The sequence below is a fragment of the Octopus bimaculoides genome, chromosome 20 (assembly GCF_046866305.1).
Source record: "Octopus bimaculoides isolate indiv1 chromosome 20, ASM4686630v1, whole genome shotgun sequence".
In the NCBI taxonomy this organism is placed as follows: Eukaryota; Metazoa; Mollusca; class Cephalopoda; order Octopoda; family Octopodidae; genus Octopus; species Octopus bimaculoides.
Window position 1 is genome coordinate 37069053 of NC_142947.1, and position 26820 is coordinate 37095872.

Below are 26820 nucleotides of genomic sequence, written 5' to 3' on the forward strand. Positions count from 1 at the left end.
GTGGCCGTTTTCGTGCGGGTGACACGTAAAAGCACCCACTACACTCTCTGAGTGGTTGGCGTTAGGAAGGGCATCCAGCTGTAGAAACTCTGCCAAATCAGACTGGAGCCTGGTGTTGCCATCCGGTTTCACCAGTCCTCAGTCAAATCGTCCAACCCATGCTAGCATGGAAAGCGGACGTTAAACGATGATGATGATACATTGCATTAGCCTTCTCAATTTCTTAATTTAACAATACTTCAAATGAACTGAACAACTCTCTCACACACACACACACATTTGCATATGTGTGCATACACACAGTAGAAGCATAAGAAATAAACTGGCATAGATTTGAAAGGAAACAAGAAAAATAAGCTCAAGAAGAACAGAGGTAGGTGGGTGGGGGGATGACAAAAAGGAAAAGAAAAAAAAGGATATTGTTCCTCTGTTCAGGCAGTAATTAACTAAGAAATCGGAAATGAATATGTAGCAAGAGTTAGCTGATTACAATAATTAGAGATCATTTGCCAAGTTCTGCTCAACACACTGATATATTATATATATATAACAAAAAAATAATGTATTTTTTTGAAGTAGATATTTGGGCAAAGATATTAGAAAATTAGAATGAAAATACATATATATATATATATATATATATATATATATATATATATATATATATATATATATGTATATATATATATATAAATAACATCATCATCAATGAATGGAAGAAAAAAAGTCATGGCGCAGAATAGCATTATATGTTCACACACACACGAACACACACACACACACACACAATGTTCATTTCCTATTTTCCTTGAAAAACATGTCTGGCCATGGAGATTTTTTTTTAACATTGCTTGGAAAGAGGTGAGAGTGAAGGTTGATGACAGGAAGGGCATCCAGCCATAGAAAATCTGCCTTGACAAATTCTGTCTGACCCTGGCAAGCATGGGAAGACTGACGTTAAATAATGAGGATATAAAACAATACACACACACACAATATATATATATATATATATATATATATATAATAATATTAGGGACAAAATCCAAAATTACAGGTAAAAACTCAATTAAAATCAATTTATAAAAAATTAAAATTAAATTGAGCTTTATAGATAAAATATATATAAAATATATAGTTTTAGGGAAAATAACCAAGTTTCAAGAACTCATCGATGAAAATCCACTATCACATATAGAAAAATTAATAATTAAAAGCACAATAAATGAGTATAATATAAAGTAAAGTAAATATCATAAGATAAATATAATATAATAAAAAGATATATATATATATATATATATAGGAGTACGTCAGTTTAACAGTAGCACGCTTGCCATGAATACAAAGACGTGGGTTCGCGTTCCATGCATACGGCAACCCCTACTTTTTTCTGTTGAGGGCTTATATGCACCAACATTAAACTATTTGCCTTAGTCAATACATGGTGATCGCTTCATCACCATCATCGTTTAACATCCGCCTTCCATGCTAGCATGGGTTGGACGATTTGACTGAGGACTGGCAAACCAGATGGCTACACCAGGCTCCAATCTGATTTGGCAGTGACACACACACACACACATATATATGTATATATATATAGGCATATTTATGCATATATTCTTGTAATTTCATGTCCAGCTTCCATGCTTGTATGGGTTGGACAGGTTGACAGGATCTGATATGCCCAAGGACTGCATTATGCTTCAATGTCTGCTTTGGCATGGTTTCTAAGGTTGGATGCCCTTCCTAATGCCAACCACTTTAAAACGTGGACTGCATGCTTTTGTTTTTGAGCCAGCTGCACTATAAATACACATATACACACACGCACACATGTTTATATATTATGTTTCTATGCATGTAATTATGTAATAATCATATGGAATTAAGAGATCACACAACTGTTGATTTAACGCAAGGAAAGTCCTGTGGTCATCAGATATGTCCCTTCAGATCTCAAACACATACACTCATATTACATATATATATATATATATATATATATATATATATATATATATATATATAAGCAAATATATGTTACATCTATAAGCAAATGTTACATACATGTTTCTTTATATATTTATGTGTATGACTTATTTGTTTATATGTACATGTAATATATAAAAGAATATGTTATATATACACATAAATATATAGATATATGTAACAAAATACATAATAAAAAGAAATATATAAAGAAATATGTTACATATATAGAAAGAGAAAGGGGGAGAGAGAGAAAATGGGAGGGAAAGGGAGAGCGAGAATGAATTTCATTATTCAATGACAGAGTAAATGCATTGTCATGTTATTCAATTATTACCTTTTTTGTTGGAAGGCTGAGGTGATTTGATAATTTTAATGTCAGAGACAGGATCAAGAAGGTCCCAGGCAGTGGGTAGTATGTGATCAGCATGGGGTGCAAGCTCGGCTTTCGAACCGGTGCCACTAAGAACCCCAATGCTTGCCTGTACATGGGCCTCTTTTCCAGAGTAGAGGTTTTTTGCACAGTCACTCACCACTATTGCTTCTGAAGGGCTGACACCCAGTTCGTTACAGATCAAAGATGTTGCGTTGACTTCGGAGCTGCTGTCGTCTCCACACACCATCATATCCACATACTTCATCAAGCTGAATCGGTCGAGTATCTTGAAGGTTTCCTCGCGTGCATCTTGTGACATGATAGCAATCTTGATTTTATTTTTCTTCAAAGTTTTGAAAAAATGCTGAATGTCTCCCAGAACTTTCAGATCTCCATACAATGAATTTTTGCAGTCTTTCCATGCCTGATTAACAGTTACTAATGATTCTTCATAACCAAGACCTTGTTCTCGAAGAAGTGACTTTAGAGCATCTTTAATCTCGGCTTTTGGACGTTCTGCAAGAATACCATGCTTCACCTTAAGGGATATTTTACAAATTCCAAGGCGTGAATAAACCTCTTCCATCAGTTCCATGTATGTTAGTTCTTCGAGCCTGCAATGAATAAACAATGAAATGTTGTATTGTAATTAATAGTTTCAAATTTTGGCACAAGGCCAGCAAATTTCAGGGAAGGGGCAAGTAAATTACATAAACCCCAGTGTTCAACTGATACTTAATTTATCAACCCTGAAAGGATGAAAGGCAAAGTCGACCTTGGTGGAATTTGAACTCAGATTGTAAAGACAGACAAAATACCACTAAGCATTTTACCTGGTGTGCTAACAATTCTGCCAGCTCGCTGCCCTAATGTTGCATATAATTAATGTTAACAAATATATAACAGAAGAAAATAGTTTGAAAGCAACCTTCTTATAGTTCATACCAGTCTTATTTCGCATTTCACCTACAACATTGAGTTAATGCCCCCCCCTGTCCAGCTGACTCAATCGGGTTCGACCAAGTTCCAGCTTGCATCCCAGTAGCAGCAAAACTACCAGTCTGTCCCCGTCATCCAAAGCCACCTAGTAGCCTTCTCTGGAATTCATGGGCCTCCTCTTTGCTGCTCCGGTAACTCTAAGCCCAGCCAGAGATTTGCTGAATGAATGCTTCCAGTTATTATTATATAGAAACCCAAAGCTATGATTGAGTAAATTTGTTAATGGATTGGTCTAAATCCTTAGTAGTATTTGGTATGCTTTTTCTGTTCTGAGCTCAAATTCTGCCAACATCGACTTCAGTTTTCATCCTTTTATATGTGATAAAATCAAGTACCAGTCAAGTACTGGGGGGTCAATATAAACAATTAGTCCCTTCCCCATAAAAATTTCAGGCCTTGTGTCTGAAGTAGAAAGAATTATCACATAGAAACTCTTTCTAGAAATTATAAAATTTTTAAAGGAAGTTTAAAATAAATTAAAAAAAATAAAACTGAAATTATAATTATAAAATTCTCTTACATTAATATTTTCATTTACTGTAGCCTCCCTACACTTATAATTCCCACCCTCTTTTTTCTTACAAGTTTCAAGTTACCTTAAATGTAACCCACATACATCCAGTTTGTGACAAAATCCAATTTTTCTTTAAATTAATTTCTTAAAATTTCTCCAAAATAAATGTAGAGGTTACATACGTAGTGTAATAAAGGGTGGGGAAAGTCTATGTGCTTTCTTTTAGGAAGCTGAAGCTGCCAAACCATGTCTACTTCTGTTTGTAATTAGGCCATGATAAGGAAGGAATTTATAGAAGAATTTATATGGATTAAGTTATTAATGAAAGGAAATTTTTTTTTTCAAAAACTAATTTTCTTAATTTTAGGATTTACTTTTAAAATATTTTATGTGAAACTGTGGCTGAGAAAAGTTGCCTAAATACAATAGAAATTGAAATGAGGTGTAGAATTTTTATCTTTTACTTGCTTCAGTCATAAGAACCGCGGCCATGCTGGGGCACTGCCTTGAAGAATATTTAGTCAAATTAATTGACTCCAGTACTTATTTTTTTTAAAGCCTGGTACTTATTCTATCTGTCTCTTTTGCCAAACTGATCTAAACACACCAACACTGGTTGTCAAGCAGTGGTGAAGGACAAACACATGCACACACACATCTCAAAGTAGATGGAACATGTAGAAGTGGAAGACCTAGAAAGATATGGGATAAAGTACAGAAGAATGACCTCGGGTTGCTGAGCCATTCAGCCAAGATGACAAAGGACTGAGATGCCTGGTGCCTTGCTGTACTCAAGACTGGTCCCTCTGGTGGTGTAAAGCACTCGTGGCAGTGCCACATAAAAGCTCCTGTGCCATGCCATGTAAAAGCACCCATGCTGTGCCACGGAAAAACACCCAGCACACTCTGTTAAGTTAGGAAGGGCATCCAGCCATAGAAACCATGCCAAATCAGAGTGGAGCCTGGTACAGCTCCCTAACTTGCCAGCTCTGGTCAAACTGTCTAACCCATGCCAGCATGGACAACAGACATGAAATGATGATGATAATATATACTCTTTTACTTGTTTCAGTCATTTGACTGTGGCCATGCTGGAGCACCGCCTTTAGTCGAGCAAATCGACCCCCCAGGACTTATTCTTTGTAAGCCAAGTACTTATTCTATCGGTCTCTTTTGCTGAACCGCTAAGTTATGGGGACTTAAACACACCAGCATCAGTTGTCAAGTGATGTTGGGGGGACAAACACAGACACACAAACATATACACATACATACATATATATATATATATATATATATATATATATATATATATATACATATATACAATGAGCTTCTTTCAGTTTCTGTCTACCAAATCCACTCACAAGGCTTTGGTTGGCCCGAGGCTATAGTAGAAGACACTTGCCGAAAGTGCCACGCAGTGGGACTGAACCCGGAACCATGTGGTTCGTAAGCAAGCTACTTACCACACAGCCACTCCTACGCCTATATATGTATATGCAACAGGCTTCTTTCAGTTTCCATTCACAAGGCTTTGGTCAGCCTGAGGCTATTAGATATTGCCATTTTTTTCTAAAATTTTTTCTTGAGCCTTAGGACTCATAAGGCCAATTACTTTGTTTCCTCTGTGTATAAGTGACCGAGTTCACAATGTTCCTCTGAATGGGAGGTTGGTCTATTGCAGGATTCAAAAACTAGCAGATTTTGAAGGGAGGCAACAAACAGGTCAGTTACATCAACCCCCATATGTGACAGGTACTTTATTTTATTGACTCTGAAGGGATGAAAAACAAAGCTGACCTCAGTGGGATTTGAACTCAGAATGTAAAAAGCTGAAAGAAATGTCACTAAGCATCTTGTCCAAAGAGCCACCAATTCTGCCAGCTTGGCACTTGATGCGGAATGTTACACACATTTGATATTACCCTGGCTGCAAAGAAACTTTGCTCTGATACATTCACTGGAACTGAACTGTGATACTATTTCGTTTTAAAACTTCCATCAGAAATCTAATTTTGAGGAAGAGTCTCTATGTTATAATTCTTTCTATTACAGGCACAAGGCCTGAAATTTTCAGGAGGAAAGGACCAATTGATTATATCAACTCTAGTACTTAACTGCCATTTTATATTGTCAAAATGGCGAAAAGATGAAAGGTAAAGTTGATGTTGACAGAATAGTTACAGAATAATTCTTAGATGTTTTTGTCTTAGATTTCATTATAATTTTCTCTAGGTATTTTTTTTTTGTTTTCTTTGTTTTCTATTATCACATTGCTAATACACATGCTAACTTGTTGCATATATCTAACATAGATATACACAAAAAAAAAATAAGAAGAAGAAAGAAAAACACAACTTTGTATTTAAATTGGTTCTCATATTTCTGTTACTGCTGTTAGTCAAGCAAATCTCTAAATAGTTTGGATTTTTAAAGTTCAGCAGCACTTTATGGGTGATAAATAAAAAAAAAAAAGAAAGAAAATACAGGAGTAATTGGATTGGCTGAGAGGAATACTTGCTGAAAACTGTACAGCAACGATAAGATCAAAACTGCTAGTTGCCATAAGTGACAGAGGCAGAATAAGGAGAGGTTGGGAGAGGTATATAATATAGTATAGAAATATAGGAGTATTATCAGACTTAAATTCTTAATGTTCTGTAAAAAGTGACAGCCCGTTGGTATTAGCAGATCCAAACAAATGATATTTGTATGAAAGAGTTGCAGGATTAAGACCTATAGAGTGTGGTCTCTTTTGCAATCATGTAGTTCAATAATGACTTGTGTGGGAATTCGGAAGATGGAAGCAGTGTAGAAGACAACTGTATTTATGTGTGCATATAAAGGGTTTGGACAAAATAATGGAAACAACTTAAAATTTCAAACAAATTTATTTTAATATGGGGCAGGACTGCCTTTGGCAGTTAATTACAGCTTGAATTCTACAAGGTGTGGACTAGTACAGAGTTTGAATTGTTTCCAAAGGAATTTTTGATTAACACCAGTATAATAGTATAATATAGAATGCTGTGTGTGATTTTTACCTGAGAATGTACCTTAAGAATATAAAAATATAAAACAAAGCTATGTAGCTCTATAGGCCGACTTATGACCAGGGAAAGTAAATTGAGTGCATTGACCCCAGTACTCAACTGGTACTTATTCTATCGATCCTGAAAGGATGAAAGGCAAAGTCGATCGGGGCAGAATTTGAACTCAGAACATAAGGATGGCCAAAATGCCACTAACCATTTCAGCCAGCTTGCTCATGATCCTGCCAGTTTGCCTCCTTGAAAAGGAATAATATTAGCCGTTTATTTCAAGATTATATCTCTAATGAAATATACTGGTTCGTTTTCCTTCTTTTTACAATTAATTTTTTAAACAATTAAGTATTTTTGGATGGTTTTAATAAAATAAGTTTGATTATTAAACAAGTATTTGGAATATCACAAAAGTTTCTGAGAGAAAATTTTAATTTATGCACATCACAAGCAGTAAATTCATAGACTCATTATTACCTTACTTGGAAACAAGTAAGAGCTGGCAATAAAATCATTAACTGATCCTCCTGTATTTTCTTTCATCCAAATCCAGGAATTTTTCAGCAACCCCTCTTATGTTTGTAGTATCTTTAAACTAGATGTGGTTTCAGTTGGGTTATTATGAAAAGAGATGAGCTAAATGAAAATAACCATTAAGTATCTTAAATTGCCAGCAGTTCGTTCCAAAGTAAATCACAGACACTCTGAGGTGTATCATCAGTGATATTTCTGGGGTCTCAGAGGGTTTTGTGTCTTTTGACATTGGCCCCCACAACCATCTCAGCCAGTTGACTCATTCTTAACATCCTAAGCTGAGACATTAATATAGTTTCTACCATCAAGGTGGCAAGCTGATAGAATTGTTTGTACAGAGAAATATATTCAGCAGCATTTCTTCTGGCTCTTTATGTTCTGAGATTAAATTCTGCTGAGGTTGACTGTGACGTTTATCCTTTTGGAGGTTGATGTAATCGACTACCTGCATCCCCTAAAATTGCTGTTCTTGAGTCAAAATTTGAAACCAATGTAGTGTAGCTACTATTTGTCCTCCTTTAAAAGAGTATATAGCTACCTGGAACAGATAACAAGAAACTATTTCAATTTACCATTGTTGAAATCAAACAAGAGAACCTCTATGTAATTGATTAACATGCAAGAAGCAGCAGTCAAATCTCCCTTAAATCAGACTGTCTTGGCAAAAGAACACAAATTGGGTAATTAGTCTACTTGTAAATATATAAAGAAGCAAAGTAGATCACAACTGGAACATCTTTGATCATAGGTTTACTCAACTGAGGCTGACTCAAGGGAAAAGCAACAACTTTCACTGCAGCACAATGAAAACGCTATCATTATTTAATGTCCATTTTCCATTCTGGCATTGGTTGGACGGTTTGACAGGAACTGAGCAGCTGAAGGGCTATTCAGGCTCCCTGTCTGTTTTGGCATCATTTTGACTAGATGCCCTTCCTAATGCCAACCCCTTTACAGAGTGTACTGGGTGCTTTTACACAGTACATTCTTTTGATACCGGCCTATCCAAGACTGCCTCTGGTTCTATGACAAACTTCCTGTCATAAAGTGATCTAAATCAAAACACTCAACCAAAATTTCATGTAAGTTTATGTTCCAAACACCAGCTTAGTTATTTTAATAAATTCTTCATTATTTTTTAAAATTAATTGAAACAAAAGCAGTCTATTTCAACAGAAATATGATAACAAAAGGGTAGAAATATGTCCAAGAAACAAAACAAATTGACAATTCAAATAAAAGAATGAGAAATTAAGAAATACCTTTTAGCAATTTGTTTTGTCCAATTTAACCAGACAGCTTCAGAACAGACTAAGGTGCCGTGCAAATCAATAATGGCCAACGAAATCTTCTGCTCAGGTAAATTTTCTCCAAGACTTTCCTCTTCCCCAAAATGACGTTCGATTAGGATGCGTTCAGTCGAATATACGTAACAGTCTTTCCATTCCTCTGTCGGCATTATCAATGGTAGCAAGTCCTGAACATTTTGAATGATATGGTCAGCATTAGGCTGCAAGTCAGTCTTACCGCCCACACCACTCAATACCCCAACACTTAAGCCAAGATTGGCTGCCTTCCCCATCATGACATCTACTTTAGTGTCTCCAACCATGACAGCCTCTGATGGATCCACTCCCAACTTCTTGCAAATCATCAAAGCATTATGTGGAGATGGTTTGGGTTCGGACAAAGCATCATCTCCACATACGATGAGATCAACGTTTTTGGACAGGTTTAAGATTTCAAGAAGTTCTTCAGTAGGTTTTCTAGAATCTGCCGTGCAAATAGCAACTTTCACTTTCTTTTGTTTAAGTACTTTGAAAAGGATTTGCAAATCAGCCAAAGAGCGCATCGTTTCTGGGTTCTTGTTGTCACCATGATCTAAATTCTCATTAGCCAGCTCTTCAGCTCGTTGCAATGAAAACCCTTCTTTCATCAATAATTTTATTAACTCTTCCTTAATTATTGGACCAGTTGCCTCTGCCAACAGTCCAGGTACTACTTTATTGGAGAGTGTGCAGTAACCCAACATATCATAGACTTTCTTCTGGATTGGAAGACCCGTAGCATTTGATAACCTGTAAGGATAAAGGAATTATGTTAAAGTTCCTGATACGGTATGCTAACTACCCTCAAAAGGAACATAGTATTTAAAATATACAAGTACTAGTTAATCTTTATTAGTAAGTAAAAAATAACATCCACCCAAACATTTGCTTTGGAAATATGGAAAAAAAAAAAATTTTTTAAATTTTTTTAGAAAAAATTAAGTGGTTGTGGGGAGGATGTAATGTCTTCACATACTGCTACATTAAAAACTTTACGCACTCAAGAAATTGGTTAGGAGTAAAAACTAATCACAGATAGCAATCAAAATATTTGTTTAACCCTTTAGCATTCAGATGTCTTTGTCAAATGTATTGCTTATTGATTCACATTGTTTTGAATTAATCATGCATTATTTTGTAGCTTCAAGATTTCAATGTGTTTGTATATTTTTAGAATGACATTGTAGGGTATGTGTGAGAGATTATATCTAGTTAGTTTTAACATAAAACAGGTAGAATATTTGGGCCAGATATGGCCAAATTAAATGCTAAAGGGTTAAAATTTCAATGAAAACAAAATATTTGCCAGTTTTGGTGTTGTCGTGTAACACAACAGAAATATGCATACACTGTATGGAGAGTCATAACAGTCCCCCCCCCCATTGCTATCATAGCCATCTAAGGTTAAAATTATTATGTTAACTTAAATAGACTTGTACAAACTGAATCGGTTACTTTCTACACAACAGACAAATGCATCAACAAACTAGAAGTTGACAAACAGGTTAAAATCAAACTAACTTATAACGATTAATTTCTTTTTTTTTTTTTAGGTTGGTTTATTGGAGACAGGAATGAATAGAATCGCACAGCTATTTAGGAATGGAAGATCCTCTTGAATAATTATCAAATACTACCAATAGTTTTGAGAAGTGCATCGTAAATTTGGCATAATCTTAAAAACAAAGAAAATGTAATTTAAAAAAATTTTTATGACAAAATAATGTTTTCCATTCCCTAACTGGCACCAGTAAATTATTCCATATTAATCCTCCAAAAAATTATCAGATATATCAGAGTATTTCTAAACCATGGGCATGGTTTTTAAACAGATTTTCCAAGTAGCAGACACCCATACATTCTCATTCTCACATCCACACGAGACAGGATACATACTTACTTTTCAGCCAAATTCTTAGCCCAAGGTACCCACATCGACTGGAAGCAGATTAAAGTACCATCTTTGTCAAATATCACCAAAGACATCTTCTTCCGCTTGCTGGAGTCTTGTTTAGTGTTTGAAGTTTTGTCATCATTACGCTGCTTCTTTAGATTGGCTTGTGCAGCCGAACTGTACAGCACCCTCTGACCTTGGTCTGCAACACACCAACCCACATAACAACAACGACCCAAGGTGCATGAAGACACCAATCACTAACTAAACACCTTAAAATTATTATCTACAACATCTAGCTGGGAGGGGAACAAAGTGCTTCAAATATTAACACTACAAGTGTTTTGTTTAGGCTTTTCATAGTTAGACCTCTTTTTCTCTCTCTTCAACAATATTTAACTGAAAATTACCAGTTTCTTTTATATATATAAACATTTTAGAAAAAAACAGTTGACAAGATAGAAGAAAAGTCTTAGAATGAACAACAAAAATAGCAAAACTTATTCTCAAAACTACACCAATACAAAGCATTCAATATTGTAGTTTGCCTACTTAAACATTTACATCTTAAAATCTGCTCATGGTGGAAGTATGTCACCATGACTTTTGTGTTAGCAATAAATAATAGATATCCATATCATTGAATAAGAATTCAATGAAATGAATGGACAACTGAAATTCTAGAAGTATAAAGCAACTAGAAAATTAAGCTTTATTACTCAGACTTGTCATGAGTTTAAAGCAAGTTTGTCACATTTTAGTGGATAAACTGCTAACTTGAGAACATCTGTTACATGACTACAACAATTACAGAAATACAAAGTTTGAGAGAGAAAAAAAGTAGGAAAGAAGGTGTAAAATATTATAGAAATAATTTTTGTAAGAAATTTTGTCATTGCAAAGTTATTTCATAATCAAACAATCTTTTTCATTTAGATTTAAAACTGACCAAAAGAAAATAATTTTTTCTTTTCTTACAGAAATTCCAAACATTTTCCTAAGTAAATAAATAGCTAAATGTTGTAGATACATTTATTTAAATATGGATGCTAACATAACTACATAAAAAGACTGAGCTGTTCATCCATGATCCGTTCACTATTTAATCCCAAAAACATAGCAATTTAATGCCCAGACATAGCTATTCTTTCTCAGCATACTGTCTCTACATAGGTGAGAGAACAGCAATGGAGGAAGAAGCAAAGAACAATATTGAAGCATCATAATTTCAATATTTTATAATGCACAGCAAAATATTGCATTTAAATAATTGCTCATACTAATACGCATACACACATACATATGCAAAAAACATATGTTCAACGATTGGGTAAACCGTACAGTAGCAAATACATACCTGTAGAGAAGATCCTGCAGGAGCTTAAGACAGAGGTATCGGCCACAGCAGAACAGGAGCTGAGTCTCGACAAACTTTTGCTCCGGCAACGAGATGTCAGTCTCAAAGCCTTAGGTAAATGCAACATGTTGCAAACTTTATCAGAGATTTCAAAAACCAGATATCAGCCAATTGTGATGTTTTCTGCAGAACAAAAACAAAAATAAAACATTAGTGAAATGCAGATGAGGGTTTTTGCATATTAATTTTGTAAATAGGATAAGCAAAAAAAAAAAAATTAAAAAAATAAAAAAATAAAAGCAAGAAGTGAGATAAGTTTGTGTACCAGAAAGGAAAGTAACACACAACATTTCAAAAATGGAACAACTTCAGAAAATATTTCTTACAGAACACCTGTATATGTTGCTCACAATTTTCAAGTGGATGGAGAGCATTTTCATGGAAGATTGGAAATGAAGGACACTATTTGCATGATGGTGACACTTGCTTACAACAATCACATGATGTCAAGGCAAGGACGAGACAGTAACACACACACACACACACACACGTAACATTTGTCTGTTGTTGATGATTGCCAGGACATCACATGCGAAAAGATAGGTCACAGTGCATCCAAATGTGGCCAGTCAGGTTGATGCATACTCAGATGGTTCTGCTGCAGGTCGGGCACTGGTTGTCTGCTAGGAATGACAGTGAAAAGTTGGCTCTGGACTCCTGCAGCTCACATTTTCTTTGAGCTCCTGTTCGTAGGAAGTGGTACTGTTATATGGACTGTTAGATATGTAATTCGTCTGACGTTCCGTGTGTCATGTGGTTCGTCTGAGTTCATTGTTTCGTTGTTGTCTTGTGTGACTGTCGTAGTAAAATGTTATTGATATATATGGCGGACATGACTTTTGTTTATTCATAACGAACATTGGGTGAGTGCGTTCTTTGTATGTAATTGAATAATAAATGTAATAATTAAATTTGTATAACTCGTTGTGTTGTCTCTGCGAGTCTTCCGAGGGAAATACAACAGGTACCTCTGTTGGTGCAGCTATGCTAGGCAGGGCAGTCCTGTGTCTGTATTTCCCAGGTATTGGGGTTGATCTCAAAGCACTTCAGCGAGGCTTTGAGTGTACCTCTGAAGAGTTTTTCTTTTTTTTTTTACACAAACACACACACACTTTGCTTCTAGTTTCTGTTTTCTAAATCTACTCACAAAGTTTTGTTAGCCCAGAGCCATAGTGGAAGACACTTGCCCAAAGTGCCAAGCAGTGGGGCAAAAACTTGAAATCATGTGGTTGGGGAATAATGCAACAGCCCCACACCCACACATATTTTGTACTTAAAAAGGCAATGCTACAGCATGGCCACTGTCAAATGACTGAAACAAGTAACAGAATAAAAGAAAATATATTCTCTCTCTCTATCCTTATTTGTACACTCAACCAAAACACTATCCAGCAATTATTACCCCAATGTTTTTGTATTAAGTTTTTCGCATTACACTGTAAATAAATACGGTAACAGGAGACAAATGTTTATATATTGAAACAAAATAATGAGTTTTAAGTCCAAGATTTGAATTGAAATTTGAAAACCATCATAAAAGCAGTTTCAGGCAAGTTGGCAATTTTATGGCACACACAGGAAGCCCAATGTAATACTTCTAGCTGTGAGCTTTAACTATTGTGAATATATTTGACATGCTTTTATTTCAGAAATAATCAAGAATATTTAGTTCATTTAAAAAATCAAAAGCTTAATGAATGCTAGTAATTAAATCATAAATTAACTAGCATTGTTCTATTTGGGAACATTATATAAATTCAGAAATTAATTGTACTCATTATTTCTCTCTCATACATACACACACATTTACCAAGGTGGTGCTCCAGTATGGTACAGTCAAATGACAAACAAGTAAAATAATGCATACATGCACATTCATACATAAATGCATACACACACACACACACACATTCATATATACATACATACACACATGCATACATACAAATACACATACCTATATACACACATACATACATATATACATACAAATATACACATACATACAAATACACACATACATACATATACATACAAACACACACACACACAAAGTTAAACATTAATGATCTGAAAATGCAGCCCTTATTCCCCGGGGAAAGATATATGCATTTTGGACAGGATGAGAATGTTAGCTATGATGGACCCATCAAAAAAACAGAGCACAAAGAACGAGTAGAGTACAGCATGCATATTGCCCATAACACGTTTGCAGTGCCTATCTTCATGATCACATTTAGCCTTCTAAGCTGGTCACTACAAGAGCTCAACAAGATAAACATGTGAACTTGCAAGCTGCTCAGTGTTAATGGAAACTTCAACATCAAGATGTAGATAAGCTATATTTTCCATGCAAAGACGGTGACTGCAGTCTTATATTTGTATTGATGTCAGATGAAACACTAATTATGATATTGAAACAACATCTGCAGTAGAGGAAAGAGGCATGAAGTAAGAGTTAATGCAGATCTCTCCCCAATGAACATTGGTATATTCTACCTATCACAAAGACAAAATGAAATAAGAAATGAAACAGGTAATACATGGGTACTTGACATGAAGGTTGGCACTCCGTCGGTTACAACAACGAGGGTTCCAGTTGATCCGATCAACGGAACAGCCAGCTCATGAAATTAACGTGCAAGTGGCTGAGTACTCCACAGACACGTGTACCCTTAACGTATTTCTCGGGGATATTCAGCGTGACACAGTGTGACAAGGCTGACCCTTTGAATTACAGGCACAACAGAAACAGGAAGTAAGAGTGAGAGAAAGTTGTGGTGAAAGAGTACAGCAGGGTTTGCCACCATCCCCTGCTGGAGCCTCATGGAGCTTTAGGTGTTTTCGCTCAATAAACACTCACAACGCCCGGTCTGGGAATCGAAACCGCGATCCTATGACTGCGAGTCCGCTGCCCTAACCACTGGGCCATTGTGCCTTCACTGAAATGAAGGACATGAGCCATAAAGGGAATAAATCATATCAAAAACTTGGTATGGAGTACCAACAAGTTTATATCATCCCACTTTGAAGGCTACCTCCATACAGTTCAAAAGAAATCCTCCATCAAATACCTGCAACATAAAAGGCAGAAAACACTGACAGACAACAAGTGTAGGCTGTGCAAAAACTAAAACTGAAGACATCAACCACATTATTGCCAAATGTGAAAAGATGTTTTCTAGATATTAACTTCCCATGAGGCATGGTGCAGTGGCTAGAACAATCTGGAACAGAATAAGAAAATAGAAAATATCCGCAAAGTTGATTATATTAATCAATAAGAAAATAATATTAATCAATGATATTATATTAAGCGATAAGAATATTAGTGGAAGTTAAAAGAACCAACAAAACAAAACACAACAGGCCATTTATTGTGTAGGACGACAAGAACAAAAATTGCTCATTGTAGAAACCAGCTGTATGGACACCAAAGTGGTTAGAAAATACAAGAGAAATACACACACACACGGCTACGTTATTTTAGGTTGTCTGCTAAACCCACTCACAAGGCAGTGGTCAGTCTGGAGCTATAATAGAGGACACTTGCCAAAATGTTTGTGCAGTGGGACTGAACACAAGAATACACGGTAGTGAAGTAAGCTTCTCAACCACAGAGCCACACATAATGTGTTTTGAATTTAGGTGAGATTGTGTGGTGAGAAGGTTGCTTCTCAACCACAGTTCTGGGTTCAGTCTCACTGCATGGCACTTTGAGCAAGTGTCTTCTATTATAGGCCTTGTGAGTGGATTTGGCAGATGGAAACTGAAAGAAGCCCATTGTATGTGTGTGTGTGTGTGTGTGTGTGTGTTGTTTGACAACCAGTGTTGGTGTGTTTATGTCACTGTAACTTAGCAGTTTGGTAAAAGGGATTGATAAAATAAATATCAGGCTTAAAAGAAAAAATAAGTACTGGGGTTGATTCATTTGACAAAAAGTCAAGAAGTGCTCTAGCATGGCCGCAATCTATTGACTGAAACAAGATATATATATATATATATACACACACACACACACACACACACACACACACACACACACACACACACAAATATATATATATATATATATATATATATATATATATTTTCATTGTTTCAAAATTTCATTAACCTGTTTCAGTCATTGAAACCATGTCAGCTGTAAAGATGTATTTAACAAGCAGGTAAAGATTGGTGACAAGAAGAGCGTCCAACCATAAAAACTTTCCCCACCAATTACGCCCCCCACCAACACCACAATCTAGCATGGAAAAACAGGCACAAAATAAAGAAAGAGGACAACTGCTGATTTCCCCCACAAAATCAGGATGACCGAGACCCATCTGAAAAATAAGCCCTGCCAAGTGAGGGTGGCTGCTGCAGTGAGTGGAGATGGCCATTCTCTGCAGCAACAACTTTGCCATGATGTCCACAAGGCAGAGCTGAATGCACCATTTGTTCTGGGGTGTACAACCTGTTACTCTCTTCCCCCCATCTTCTGCTACTTAATTCTCTCCCCACCTCTTTTGTTGTTTTGTTTCTTTGTTTGCTTGATGATGTAGTTTTTGCAGGGTTTTTTCTTGATAATTTCATCTTTAATATTTTTAGTGTTTTAAGGTGACAAGCTGACAGAAATGTTAGCACGCCGGGCAAAATGCTTAGCAGTATTTTGTCTGACTTTACATTCTGAGTTCAAATTCCGCAGAGGTCAGCTTTGCCTTTTATCCTTTCAGGGTCAATAAATTAAGTACCAGTTGCATACTGGGTACAATCTAATCGACTGGCCCCTTTCCCCAAAATTTGGGGCCTCGTGCCTAGAGCAGTGTTTTTTCTTCTTTCTTTTCTTCCTGTAAAAGTAGGTTGTTAATAAAATGTGATTTGTAAGAGAGTAAAAAAAAAAAAAAAGGTGAAACTAAAATAGCAATTACAAATGACTGATAGAGGTAACCAGAAAATAGGTGAGAGATCAAGAATTAGCATGTTGTGCGTGTTGCAGCCAACAGGAGAGAGAGAGAGAGAGAGAGAGCGTGCCAGACAACAGTGAATTAATATTTAGCACAAGGTGGATTGCCAAAGGTGATAGGAATATCAGAAAGCAGTGAATATGTGAGTATTGGTATGTAGAGCAGCAGAGTGGATAGCAAAAGTTGATAAGAATACCACAAAAGGTCTGTATTGGTATGTAGTAGTAGAGTTAAGTTTCTTCCATCTTTTATCAGTTTCAGCCATTAGACTGTGGCCATGCTGGAGCACCGCCTTGAATTTTTAGTCGAATGAATGAATTGACCCCAGCACTTCTTTTTAAAGTCTGGTACTTATTATATCGGTTTCTCATGCTGAACTGCAAAGTTACAGGAATGCAAACACACACACACACATATACATATATGACAGGTTTCTTTCAGCTTCCATCTACCAAATCCACTCACAAGGCCCAAAGCTTAAGGATATAGTAGAAGACATTTGCTCAAAGTGCCATGCAGTGTTGCTGAACCCGGAACCATGTACTTGAGAAGCAAGCTTCTTTCCACATAGCCATGCCAACGCCTTAGTTATTGAGGAAAAAATAGTCCTTCAATGACAAACCATTTTGTAATTTAAAGAGATTCTAACTAATTTTATTTCATACGTTTTTAGCACTACACAATCCATCCATCCATTTTCTCCACTCATCATTCCTGGGAGGGTTGTTTGGACAGAGTTCTTAGGTGCCTACCAGAAGCAACCATTATTACACTTTCTGGCTGGATTCTCAAACATGACCAACTGAGATTACGGATATTATTGAACCATTATATATTACGAACTTTGTGTTTTCTTTTGTGGATGAACCTTTGATCCATAGAAAAATTGTCTTGCATGAAACCAGTCTTTGGTGCAAAGAAGGTTGGAGACCACTGCGTTAACCCTTTTGTTACCATATTTCTGTTGAGATGCTCTGTGTTTCTTTCGATTAATTTTAAATATAACAAAAAATTTAGTAAAATAACTTAGTTATCATTAAGCTAGTGTTAGGAACATAAATTATGACTTGATGGAAGATTTTAATTCTGAACTTTTGAAAACAAGACATTTATTTGCAAGACAGAACCAGAGGCAGTTTCAGGTGGGTTGGTATCAAAAGAGTTAAAGCTTGTAATATGGACCCAACTTTGCATATAGGACCCAAGGTAAATTTTCAAGACATTTTCCTTGAAAAAAATGTGCATCTTATATGCCACCAAATACAGGATTAGCCAATAAAAAATTTCAATGATCCATACAAAAATCAGATCATCACCATGCATCCCCCATCACAAAGATAACCAAAGGAATAAGTTCTACTGTGATACTGGCTATAGACCAGCATTAAAGATTTATTTAAAAAAAACCAACAAAAACAAAAAAAATTCAGCTACAGAAAAGGACCATCTAATCACTAAAATAGCATTAACCTCTAGAAATTAATCCTTCTTTATATAAGAGTCTGTGATGTTTCTTTTTAATCTTGCCATTTTGCTTACTCAATAATGTGTATATCAATTAGAGTGCTGTTGCCATACTGGGCACCAATATCATGACCATTTTTGCTTTTTCCTCTTTCTCTTAATTAATGTTCCTTAAAAGTTATTGTATAATTAAGCTATATATACACATCAGTATAAAGGAATTAGAGGAGGCAAAATGATAGGTGAGTGGATTTGTCTTAGCCTACAAGCTCGCATGTCTTGGGTTCAAGTTCAATGAAAATATTTTATAAAACTGAGAATATATCTGTGTGGATTGGACTGCCTATGTTCAGTCCTCTGCAAGATGAAGGCCTCAGCATGTTTTCTCCACCAACCATGATCTGATGTGGAGGCCATGAATGTGAACTTGAGATCATACCAGCTCAATGAGCCTAATCTGCCACACGGGTTCAACACAGCCAACTGTATATGTCCTAATTCACCTAGTTCATAGGAACATCTCTAGGAATAGCAGCACATCTCTTGGAATAATCTGATACTCAACAGGAAAGGAGATTTATCTGTTTTTTTTACCACCCAACTAGAGCTAAAACATTGGCCCTTCAGATCTCCACAACATTTTGAACTTCCACAGAGTTGGTCCAGTAGAGACCAATGTACATCTAGCCATTGTTAGAATTTTTGGAGTGTTTATTGAGAAGGAGAGACAGACAGAATATAGGTGTTTATAATATTTAAAGCAAAGACTGGTTGTGAAGTTAAGTTAGTATGAACATCTTTAATGCAAAGAGGATTTTAAAAAGCTAACTAGAAATAATTAAGCAGTGACCTGTGATATTGGTTCTGCACCAAGTTACAGATGCTCCCTTGTTATTCTCACAGTCAGAAATGTGGTAAACCAGTGAGTGACTTGTTGGAAACCTGTCACCAATGATGCTCTTGTTCATCAATTGTAATATAAAATAAATTAAGATTACTCATCTAACATGTATACAAATTATCTGAAATACTGATAATGTAACAGAGTGTCTGGACTGTGATGTGACAACAGATATTACATGAGAATACACACACACACACATATATATACACATATGCATACAGAGTCAGGCAAAAAGTGTATACATACTTCAGGAAAGGAAAAATATGTATAAATATTTTAACTTGTATAAGTACCTCTATAACTATAGATACCTCTTTTCAATGTTTCATCAAATTGCAATAACACAGAATTAAAACATTTATACAGATTTGCCTTTTCTGAAAGTGTGTATACATTTTTTGGGGTGGACTCTGTGTATACATACAACACTTCTTTACATTAAAGTATGTAAAACAGAGAGAAAGAGAAAGAAGAGATAGCAATTAAAGAGGAAGATAAGTGATTGGAGAGAGAACAAGATAGAGTCAACAAAAAAAAGAGATTGTGGTCTGAGAGAAAGATAGTTAGTCACAGATGGAGACAAAGAGATAGGTGGTCAGAGAGAGAAAGTAGCAGGATGGTCTTCCACAGAGCCAAAAGTACTAGAGTACATCATTCACCAGTGGTCCCTCACCTGCCCAAATTGGTAAATGTCACAGTACTTGATATTAACAAAGCCTTCCGAGCTAAGCTGTACACTTATGGCTTCTATCAGTCTCCCATTTCTTGCACACTGCACCTTTGCATGAAGTGCCAATAAAGCCCTTTCTCTCTAACCTGCAACATCAACTGTGGTGTACCCCGAGGTTTGGTAATACTTTCTATATACATTTACAATCAACTCATTGTCATTTTTAACAAAACACTCTACAATATCATTCTTTATTTTTCTTTAACCTTTTGCACACAAGTAGCATTCACATGCAAATTAAAAATAATATTTTATGGCATTTAAGACACTTCTGCTCCCAAAATAGTCCTTAAAATTTTTTTAAAAAACCCCAAAATCACCCTAGTTCCTATGTGCAAAGTTGGGCCTCCCATAAGCTTTAATATGCTAAAAGGTTTTTGCCTAAATATGATCTGCTGTAGTTGGGATGCGTCTTAATATATATAACATCACGAAAACTAATTTACAAAGAGAGAATTCCTCTTCATAATCAGGAAATATAAATTTCATTTAAGTTCCATTCTTACATGAGTTTTGTAAACAGAATTTGTAGTTTGCATAGCAACCTTAAAAATGTAGGTGGCACAAAAAGCACCCCAATCCAAGTGGTAAAGTGGTTGGTATTAGGAAGGGCATCCAGCCATAGAAACCATGCCAAGGCAGACATTGGAGCTCAATACAGCCCTTGGACTCATCAGATCTTGTCAAATTGTCCAACTCATGCCAGCATGGAACATGGATGTTAAATGATGGATGCTCACATCTAAGGTATAATGTGCTGCTACATTGTAGTAAGAAACTCTCAAGAGAGCTAAACAGAAGATATTCAGGCAAGACATCCCCTGCAGCCACAAGTGTTTTGGTTCATAACTTCTTACACTCTAAGGGGATCAAGCTGCATTTGGGTCGTGACTCTTCGGTGCCTTTCTACTGAGACTTTTTAGCTACATAAACAAAAGACCATTCAGCTGATAGGCAAAGATTCCATTGCCAATCACTAGGAAGGGACAAATGCATTTCAACAATAATGGTTTTCTTAAATAATAAAATGCTTCATCATGAGGCCCCAATGGGGCCTTACTTCACAGAGAAATACCAAGTACATACAGACAACATCTACATAGCCAACATTATATTGGTACTCCAATATTCACCTTATTTTATTGGTATTTGTTTTCTCAACTTCAGAGTAAAAATTATCCTCATACAGCTGTAAAAACCATACCAAAACAGACAGGGAACCTGAACAGCCCTTCAGCTGGTCAGCTCCTGTCAAACTGTCCAACCCATGCCAGCATAGATAATGGACATTAAATGATGATGATGACAGAACTGGAGCAATTATACTGTGAAACAGCTGGATACTGTGAAACAGCTGGTCAAATCTGGAGTGGCTGTGTGGTAAGTAGCTTGCTTACCAACCACATGGTTCTGGGTTCATTCCCACTGCGTGGCATCTTGGGCAAGTGTCTTCTACTATAGCCTCGGGCCGACCAAAGCCTTGTGAGTGGATTTGGTAGACGGAAACTGAAAGAAGCCTGTCGTATATATGTATATGTATATATATGTATGTGTGTGTATATGTTTGTGTGTCTGTGTGTGTCCCCCCAACATCGCTTGACAACCGATGCTAGTGTGTTTACGTCCCCGTAACTTAGCGGTTCGGCAAAAGAGACCGATAGAATAAGTACTAGGCTTCCAAAGAATAAGTCCTGGGGTCGATTTACTTGACTAAAGGCGGTGCCCCAGCATGGCCGCAGTCAAATGAAACAAGTAAAAGAGTAAATCCACTACCCTCACTTGTCAAAGAAACTTTTTGATTTTGGCAAAATACTTGACTGATTTTGTTTTCTTATGGCAAGGGCTTAAATAGGTTTGCAGTTGGGAAAAATTTTAGGTTAGAAGAATGAGATGTTGTAGCAAATTCTTTTCCAATTCTATGAATAGAATCATGTAGTGACATAGTTTCATCCACCAAGAGTTTACCATTGGGCAGGGATGGGAAAGGGGAGATTCACAACTATTCCCATTAACTCTTATGCCAAGAAAAATTCATTTAGTTTTAACAAATGGTAGAATTGTTCCTGAGTTTCATCATTACACTTCAATTACTGTAAGAGACCTAAAGATTAAAACACAATTCTAGCATTGTGTGAGTCGGTGGATGTGTGTGTCTGTAAGTGTGTGAATGAGTGAGCATGTGTAAGTTATACAGTTCTACCCAAATACTGAGTATTTTCTAAAACATGGGTTTCGATGGTTTTTAACCAAGGATACATGTGAAATATATTTTTGGGTCTTGTTGAATCTGGAGCAATGAGCAGTATTCATTCATGGTCCTACAAGACTTTTGAGATTGATGCCATGCCGTTAATATTCCTCTTGAATGAATGCAAGTCAACAACTGGTGGTATGGACATGAGCTGGGAAGAAGCCCTAGAGAGTCCAACATATAGATGACGTCAGACAGATGTATTGAAAGTATACACATATAAATAAACCAATAGACAGATGTATTAAAAGTGAGTGTGTGTGTGGATGGATGGATGGATGGATAGATAGATTCGGCGACGGCGGGGGAAGTGGTGAGAGGACTCGGAACATTCCCGATGTGAATTTTCCGAGTCCTTCACCCTGTTCGCCAGCGGGCATTTTTTTTTTATATTCGTTTACTACATGTTGTTGTACACCTACTGCATATTTTATTGCTCGGGTCAAACACTTACATGTTGTTCTACACCTATTGCACTATTTTTTTTTTTGGCTCAGGTCAAACACTGGAGTTTAAAGGTCAAGGTCTGAATTTTCCGAGTGCTCTCCCCCGCCGCCCCTATTCGCCAGCGCGCAGTTTTTTTTTTTTTCATAATCGTTTACTACATGTTGTTTTACACCTATTACACATTTTTTTTTTCATCTTTGTGACCGGATGTCGAAGTGGGGTTACTGGATCGTGTGAATTATCCGAGTCTGCACCCCACCTACCCCACGTCACAAAAATTGAAAAAAAAAAAATAGTGTACTAGGTGTAGAATAATGTGTAGTAAACGAATACGAAGAAAAAAAAATTTCGCCGACGGACGGCGAAGTGGTGAGAGGACTCGGAACATTCCCGATGTGAATTTTCGAGTCCTCTTGCTCGCGCGCATTTTTTTCTTTTTTTTCATATTCGTTTATTACATGTTGCTGTACACCTATTGCACTATTTTTTTTTTTTTTGCTCGGGTCAAACACTTTAGTTTGACCTCTAGAGATGGATGGATGGACAGACAGACAGACAAATGTATGGAAAGATAGACATTGCTATATGGACAGACAGCTGTAGATTTGCCAGTGTTTGTGATATATATTTACACCAGTTAAGATCAGTGTTCTGTCTATATAACTTAGCAGTCTGGCAACTGGTGTCAATAAAATAAGTAGATATGAGGGAGATTTAGTTGTTATTTCTAGCAGGTAGAATGACGAAGCAACGAAACACTCGTTGACTCGGTACAGATACGCTCTGCCGCATCTTGGGTCTTCACCTCCTGATGGAGCAGTGATCACGCCCACGTGACATACGGCGTGTTCTGAGAATCTAAAGCTGAATGAAATCTGACCAGAGCTAACTTTATCTAGAGATTGAAAGAGATTAACCGATCCAAAAGATCGCCTGACATATGAACTTCCACTACTGGACTGGTACTCTATCATCTCCGAAAATACGACAGGTAGAAGTAACCTTAATGCGTATTGACCCGGAACGAATACTAGTGGTACACATACATAAACGAATATCTTTAAAATATCATACATAGATTCGATGAGAAAAATAACTTTACTGAGGGCTTACGTAGTAATTCAGCGTTAATTTATGCAGATAAAAAAAAAAGCCTATTAACACAATTTTTTTCTATATATATATATATATATATATATATATATATATATATAAGCAATGTTAAATCTCTGAACGAGATGTGTGTCAATAGCCAGCTGGAGGAGATGTTCTCCTGGGGCTAAAAGCAACAGTAACATTCACCCTTCGGGTTTGGCCGCATTTAAGTGGCAAATATACTTCACGTATATATATATATATATATACACACATACAAACAGATATCTTTCACTTGTTTCAGTCATTAGACTGTGGCCATGCTGGGATATATATATATATATATATATATATATATATATATATATATAAACATACGTATATATATATATATATATATATAAACATACGTATATATATAAACATACGTATATATATATATAACATTAAAATAAAATAAAACTGCATATGAACAAGCAGCAACTGCTGTCGACCTTCAAACTAGTGTTAGTACACTTTTAAATATACAGAATCCGCAGCCAGTTAAGACTAAAAATAACCATCTGTAATCGTTGTGATACACGATGAACTCAGTCACGTTTTTCTTTTCTCGTTTATTTATTTTTCGTTAATAATCACTTCGATTAGGCAAGGTTTGAATTTTTAAATTTATATAAACAGCAATCTATTCGATATATATATATATATATATATATATATATATATATATATATATATATATGGAATTCAGTTTTTTGAATAACCGGGTGGTTATTAGCTGAAATTCCGTCGAGGTCCACTATGCCTTCCATCCTTTCTGGGTCGATAAAATAAGTATCACTCAAGCACTGGAATCGATGTTGATTTTGTCTTGCATTATTTTGGGGTCGATGAATTAAGTACCAAGTCGAGCACTAAGGTCGATGTAATTGACTTTACTCCTCTCCTCAAAAATTGCTTGACCGTATGCCAAAATTTGAAACCAATTATTATTATTATTTGTATTTTGAAAACAAAAATCAACAAATATCCGTTTGGCAGACACACAAAACGATTTTCCTTTGGCAAGCCAAAACACTTTCTGTTGTTAATAATATTCTTGCGAAATATATAGACGTCATATAATTTTCATATGTGAATATGAGGCCTGGATCTATTACAAATATTTATTGTACAGTGTGTTTAACTTTCATTTTGGCTGCACTTTCTTCTCGCCATAGACAAATTGCCAGCTGGCAATTAAAATGCAAGTTGCTACTAAGTTGCTACTAAGAAATTATTTCCGGAAATTTATAATTTCTTATTAATAGTTAATTTCTCAAGAAAAACTAGTTTCACCGAATTCCAGTGTGTAAAGAAAAAAAAAAAACAAGTTTCTTGTGCCCCCCTCCCCGCTTTTTAAATAAAAGTTTCGAAACCAATCCTTCACGACTTTAATTAACCACATTAAATACATAACAGTCTATATTCATATATATTTACAGGTCATACTTATATTTGTGGGGAAATAACGATAAATTAAGAGAGACGAATAAATATTTAACCATATTCGAATTCGATCTTGTCAACTATACTATCACCGTTGCTTCCTTCCACATCTTCAATTACAGATCTCGACAGGAACAAACAATATTTATATTTCGGTTTTAGAATACAGAGAAGTTAGCCATCAATTAAGGCAAACCTTTTATTTGTTTTGTTTTTAGAACCTAGCGCATGAGGTGAGCTGTGGGAGAAGTAGACGTCTCACCTCATGGTAACTTGATAGACATAGTAAAATGAAGTTTATATGAAAAAGAATGAAGCTCGAAATTCTGCCTATCAGTCGAACTGGTTGCAGTTCATAACATACAAAGACATCAACGTACAAAAGGAAGTCTTTCTGGGACTTTCACGCCATAATCAAAGCGAAACGGTTTAAACGAATAACAGAAACCAGATTGGGGTCTCGTATTCGGTACGACCGGGTGAAGTGTGTGTGTGTGTGTGTGTGTATTAGGACTTCTCATTTCCTTACATTGTGGAAAGCCGATTTCAACAAGAAAAAACTTAGAGGTCGAGGTTGTGATAGTGGATAAGAAATGCAGTAATACCATTTCCTACATCAAGTCTTTTATAATTACTATCAAATCTAAGATGCTCGGAAAGATTGAAGTGAAAGGTAAAGCTAGCTTCGACAGGATTTTAATTTAGAATGCAAAAGGACGTAAAAGAATATAGAATGTAAAAGACAGGAATTAAATTTAAAATGCAACAGACTAACTAAATACCACAGGTATTTTGGATGGATGTTCAAACGAATCTGTCAAGCAATGCTTCGTTTGGTCTGAGTAAATAAACATATATGCTGAATTATGTCGACTTTCTCCCTACCGAGCCGAAATAATGATGAAGCAGAGTTTTGATAAAAGTAGAATTAACGAATACTTCGAATTAACTTTCTTCATAACTACAAGTACAAAAGAAAAAACAACACATTTTAAAATGTTATCAATTAATTACTGTCTAAATAGAGAATGAATAAATAAATAAAAAAGCACTTACAATAGCAATACACCGTCATAGATGGAAAATATTTGATGAATGACATATATTTTGTGTGTGCGCGAATGTTTTGGGTAATAATTTTTTTGTAGAGGGTGGAGTAAAGTGGGGGGAAAAAGAGGAGCAAATTAATTAGACCGACTGAACTTTTCTTTTTAAAAAACCACCGAACGTCGACCCGCTGCTGCATTAACAACGTCAGCAGCTGCTGTCAATCATTCAAACTTTGACACCGCCTATATACAGCGAGCTTAGGGTGGAGCTATACCAGCAAACACCTGCCCCTTTTTAATGATATGGTGCCAACGAAGTAGAGATGCGCTTGAAATACA

The 26820-nt window shown here is 36.0% G+C and overlaps 1 protein-coding gene across 2 annotated transcripts in view; it reads right to left on the reverse strand.

Annotated features, from left to right (window-relative positions):
• LOC106882134 (uncharacterized) overlaps positions 1 to 26529 on the reverse strand; it is a 34530-nt gene extending 8001 nt beyond the window's left edge. The window contains exons 1-6 of one of the 2 annotated variants that reach the window (XM_089338374.1): positions 26489 to 26529; positions 19368 to 19476; positions 12045 to 12227; positions 10694 to 10889; positions 8728 to 9543; positions 2333 to 2985 (exon numbers count right to left, since the gene is read on the reverse strand). In XM_089338374.1, coding sequence (XP_089194500.1) covers positions 2333 to 2985; positions 8728 to 9543; positions 10694 to 10889; positions 12045 to 12171 — 1792 coding nt within the window. In that variant the 5' untranslated portion in view covers positions 12172 to 12227; positions 19368 to 19476; positions 26489 to 26529. The remainder of the gene's footprint in view (positions 1 to 2332; positions 2986 to 8727; positions 9544 to 10693; positions 10890 to 12044; positions 12228 to 19367; positions 19477 to 26488) is intronic. The other variant, XM_089338373.1, reaches the window with a different exon arrangement.
• Between the last annotated feature and the right edge of the window lie 291 nt (positions 26530 to 26820).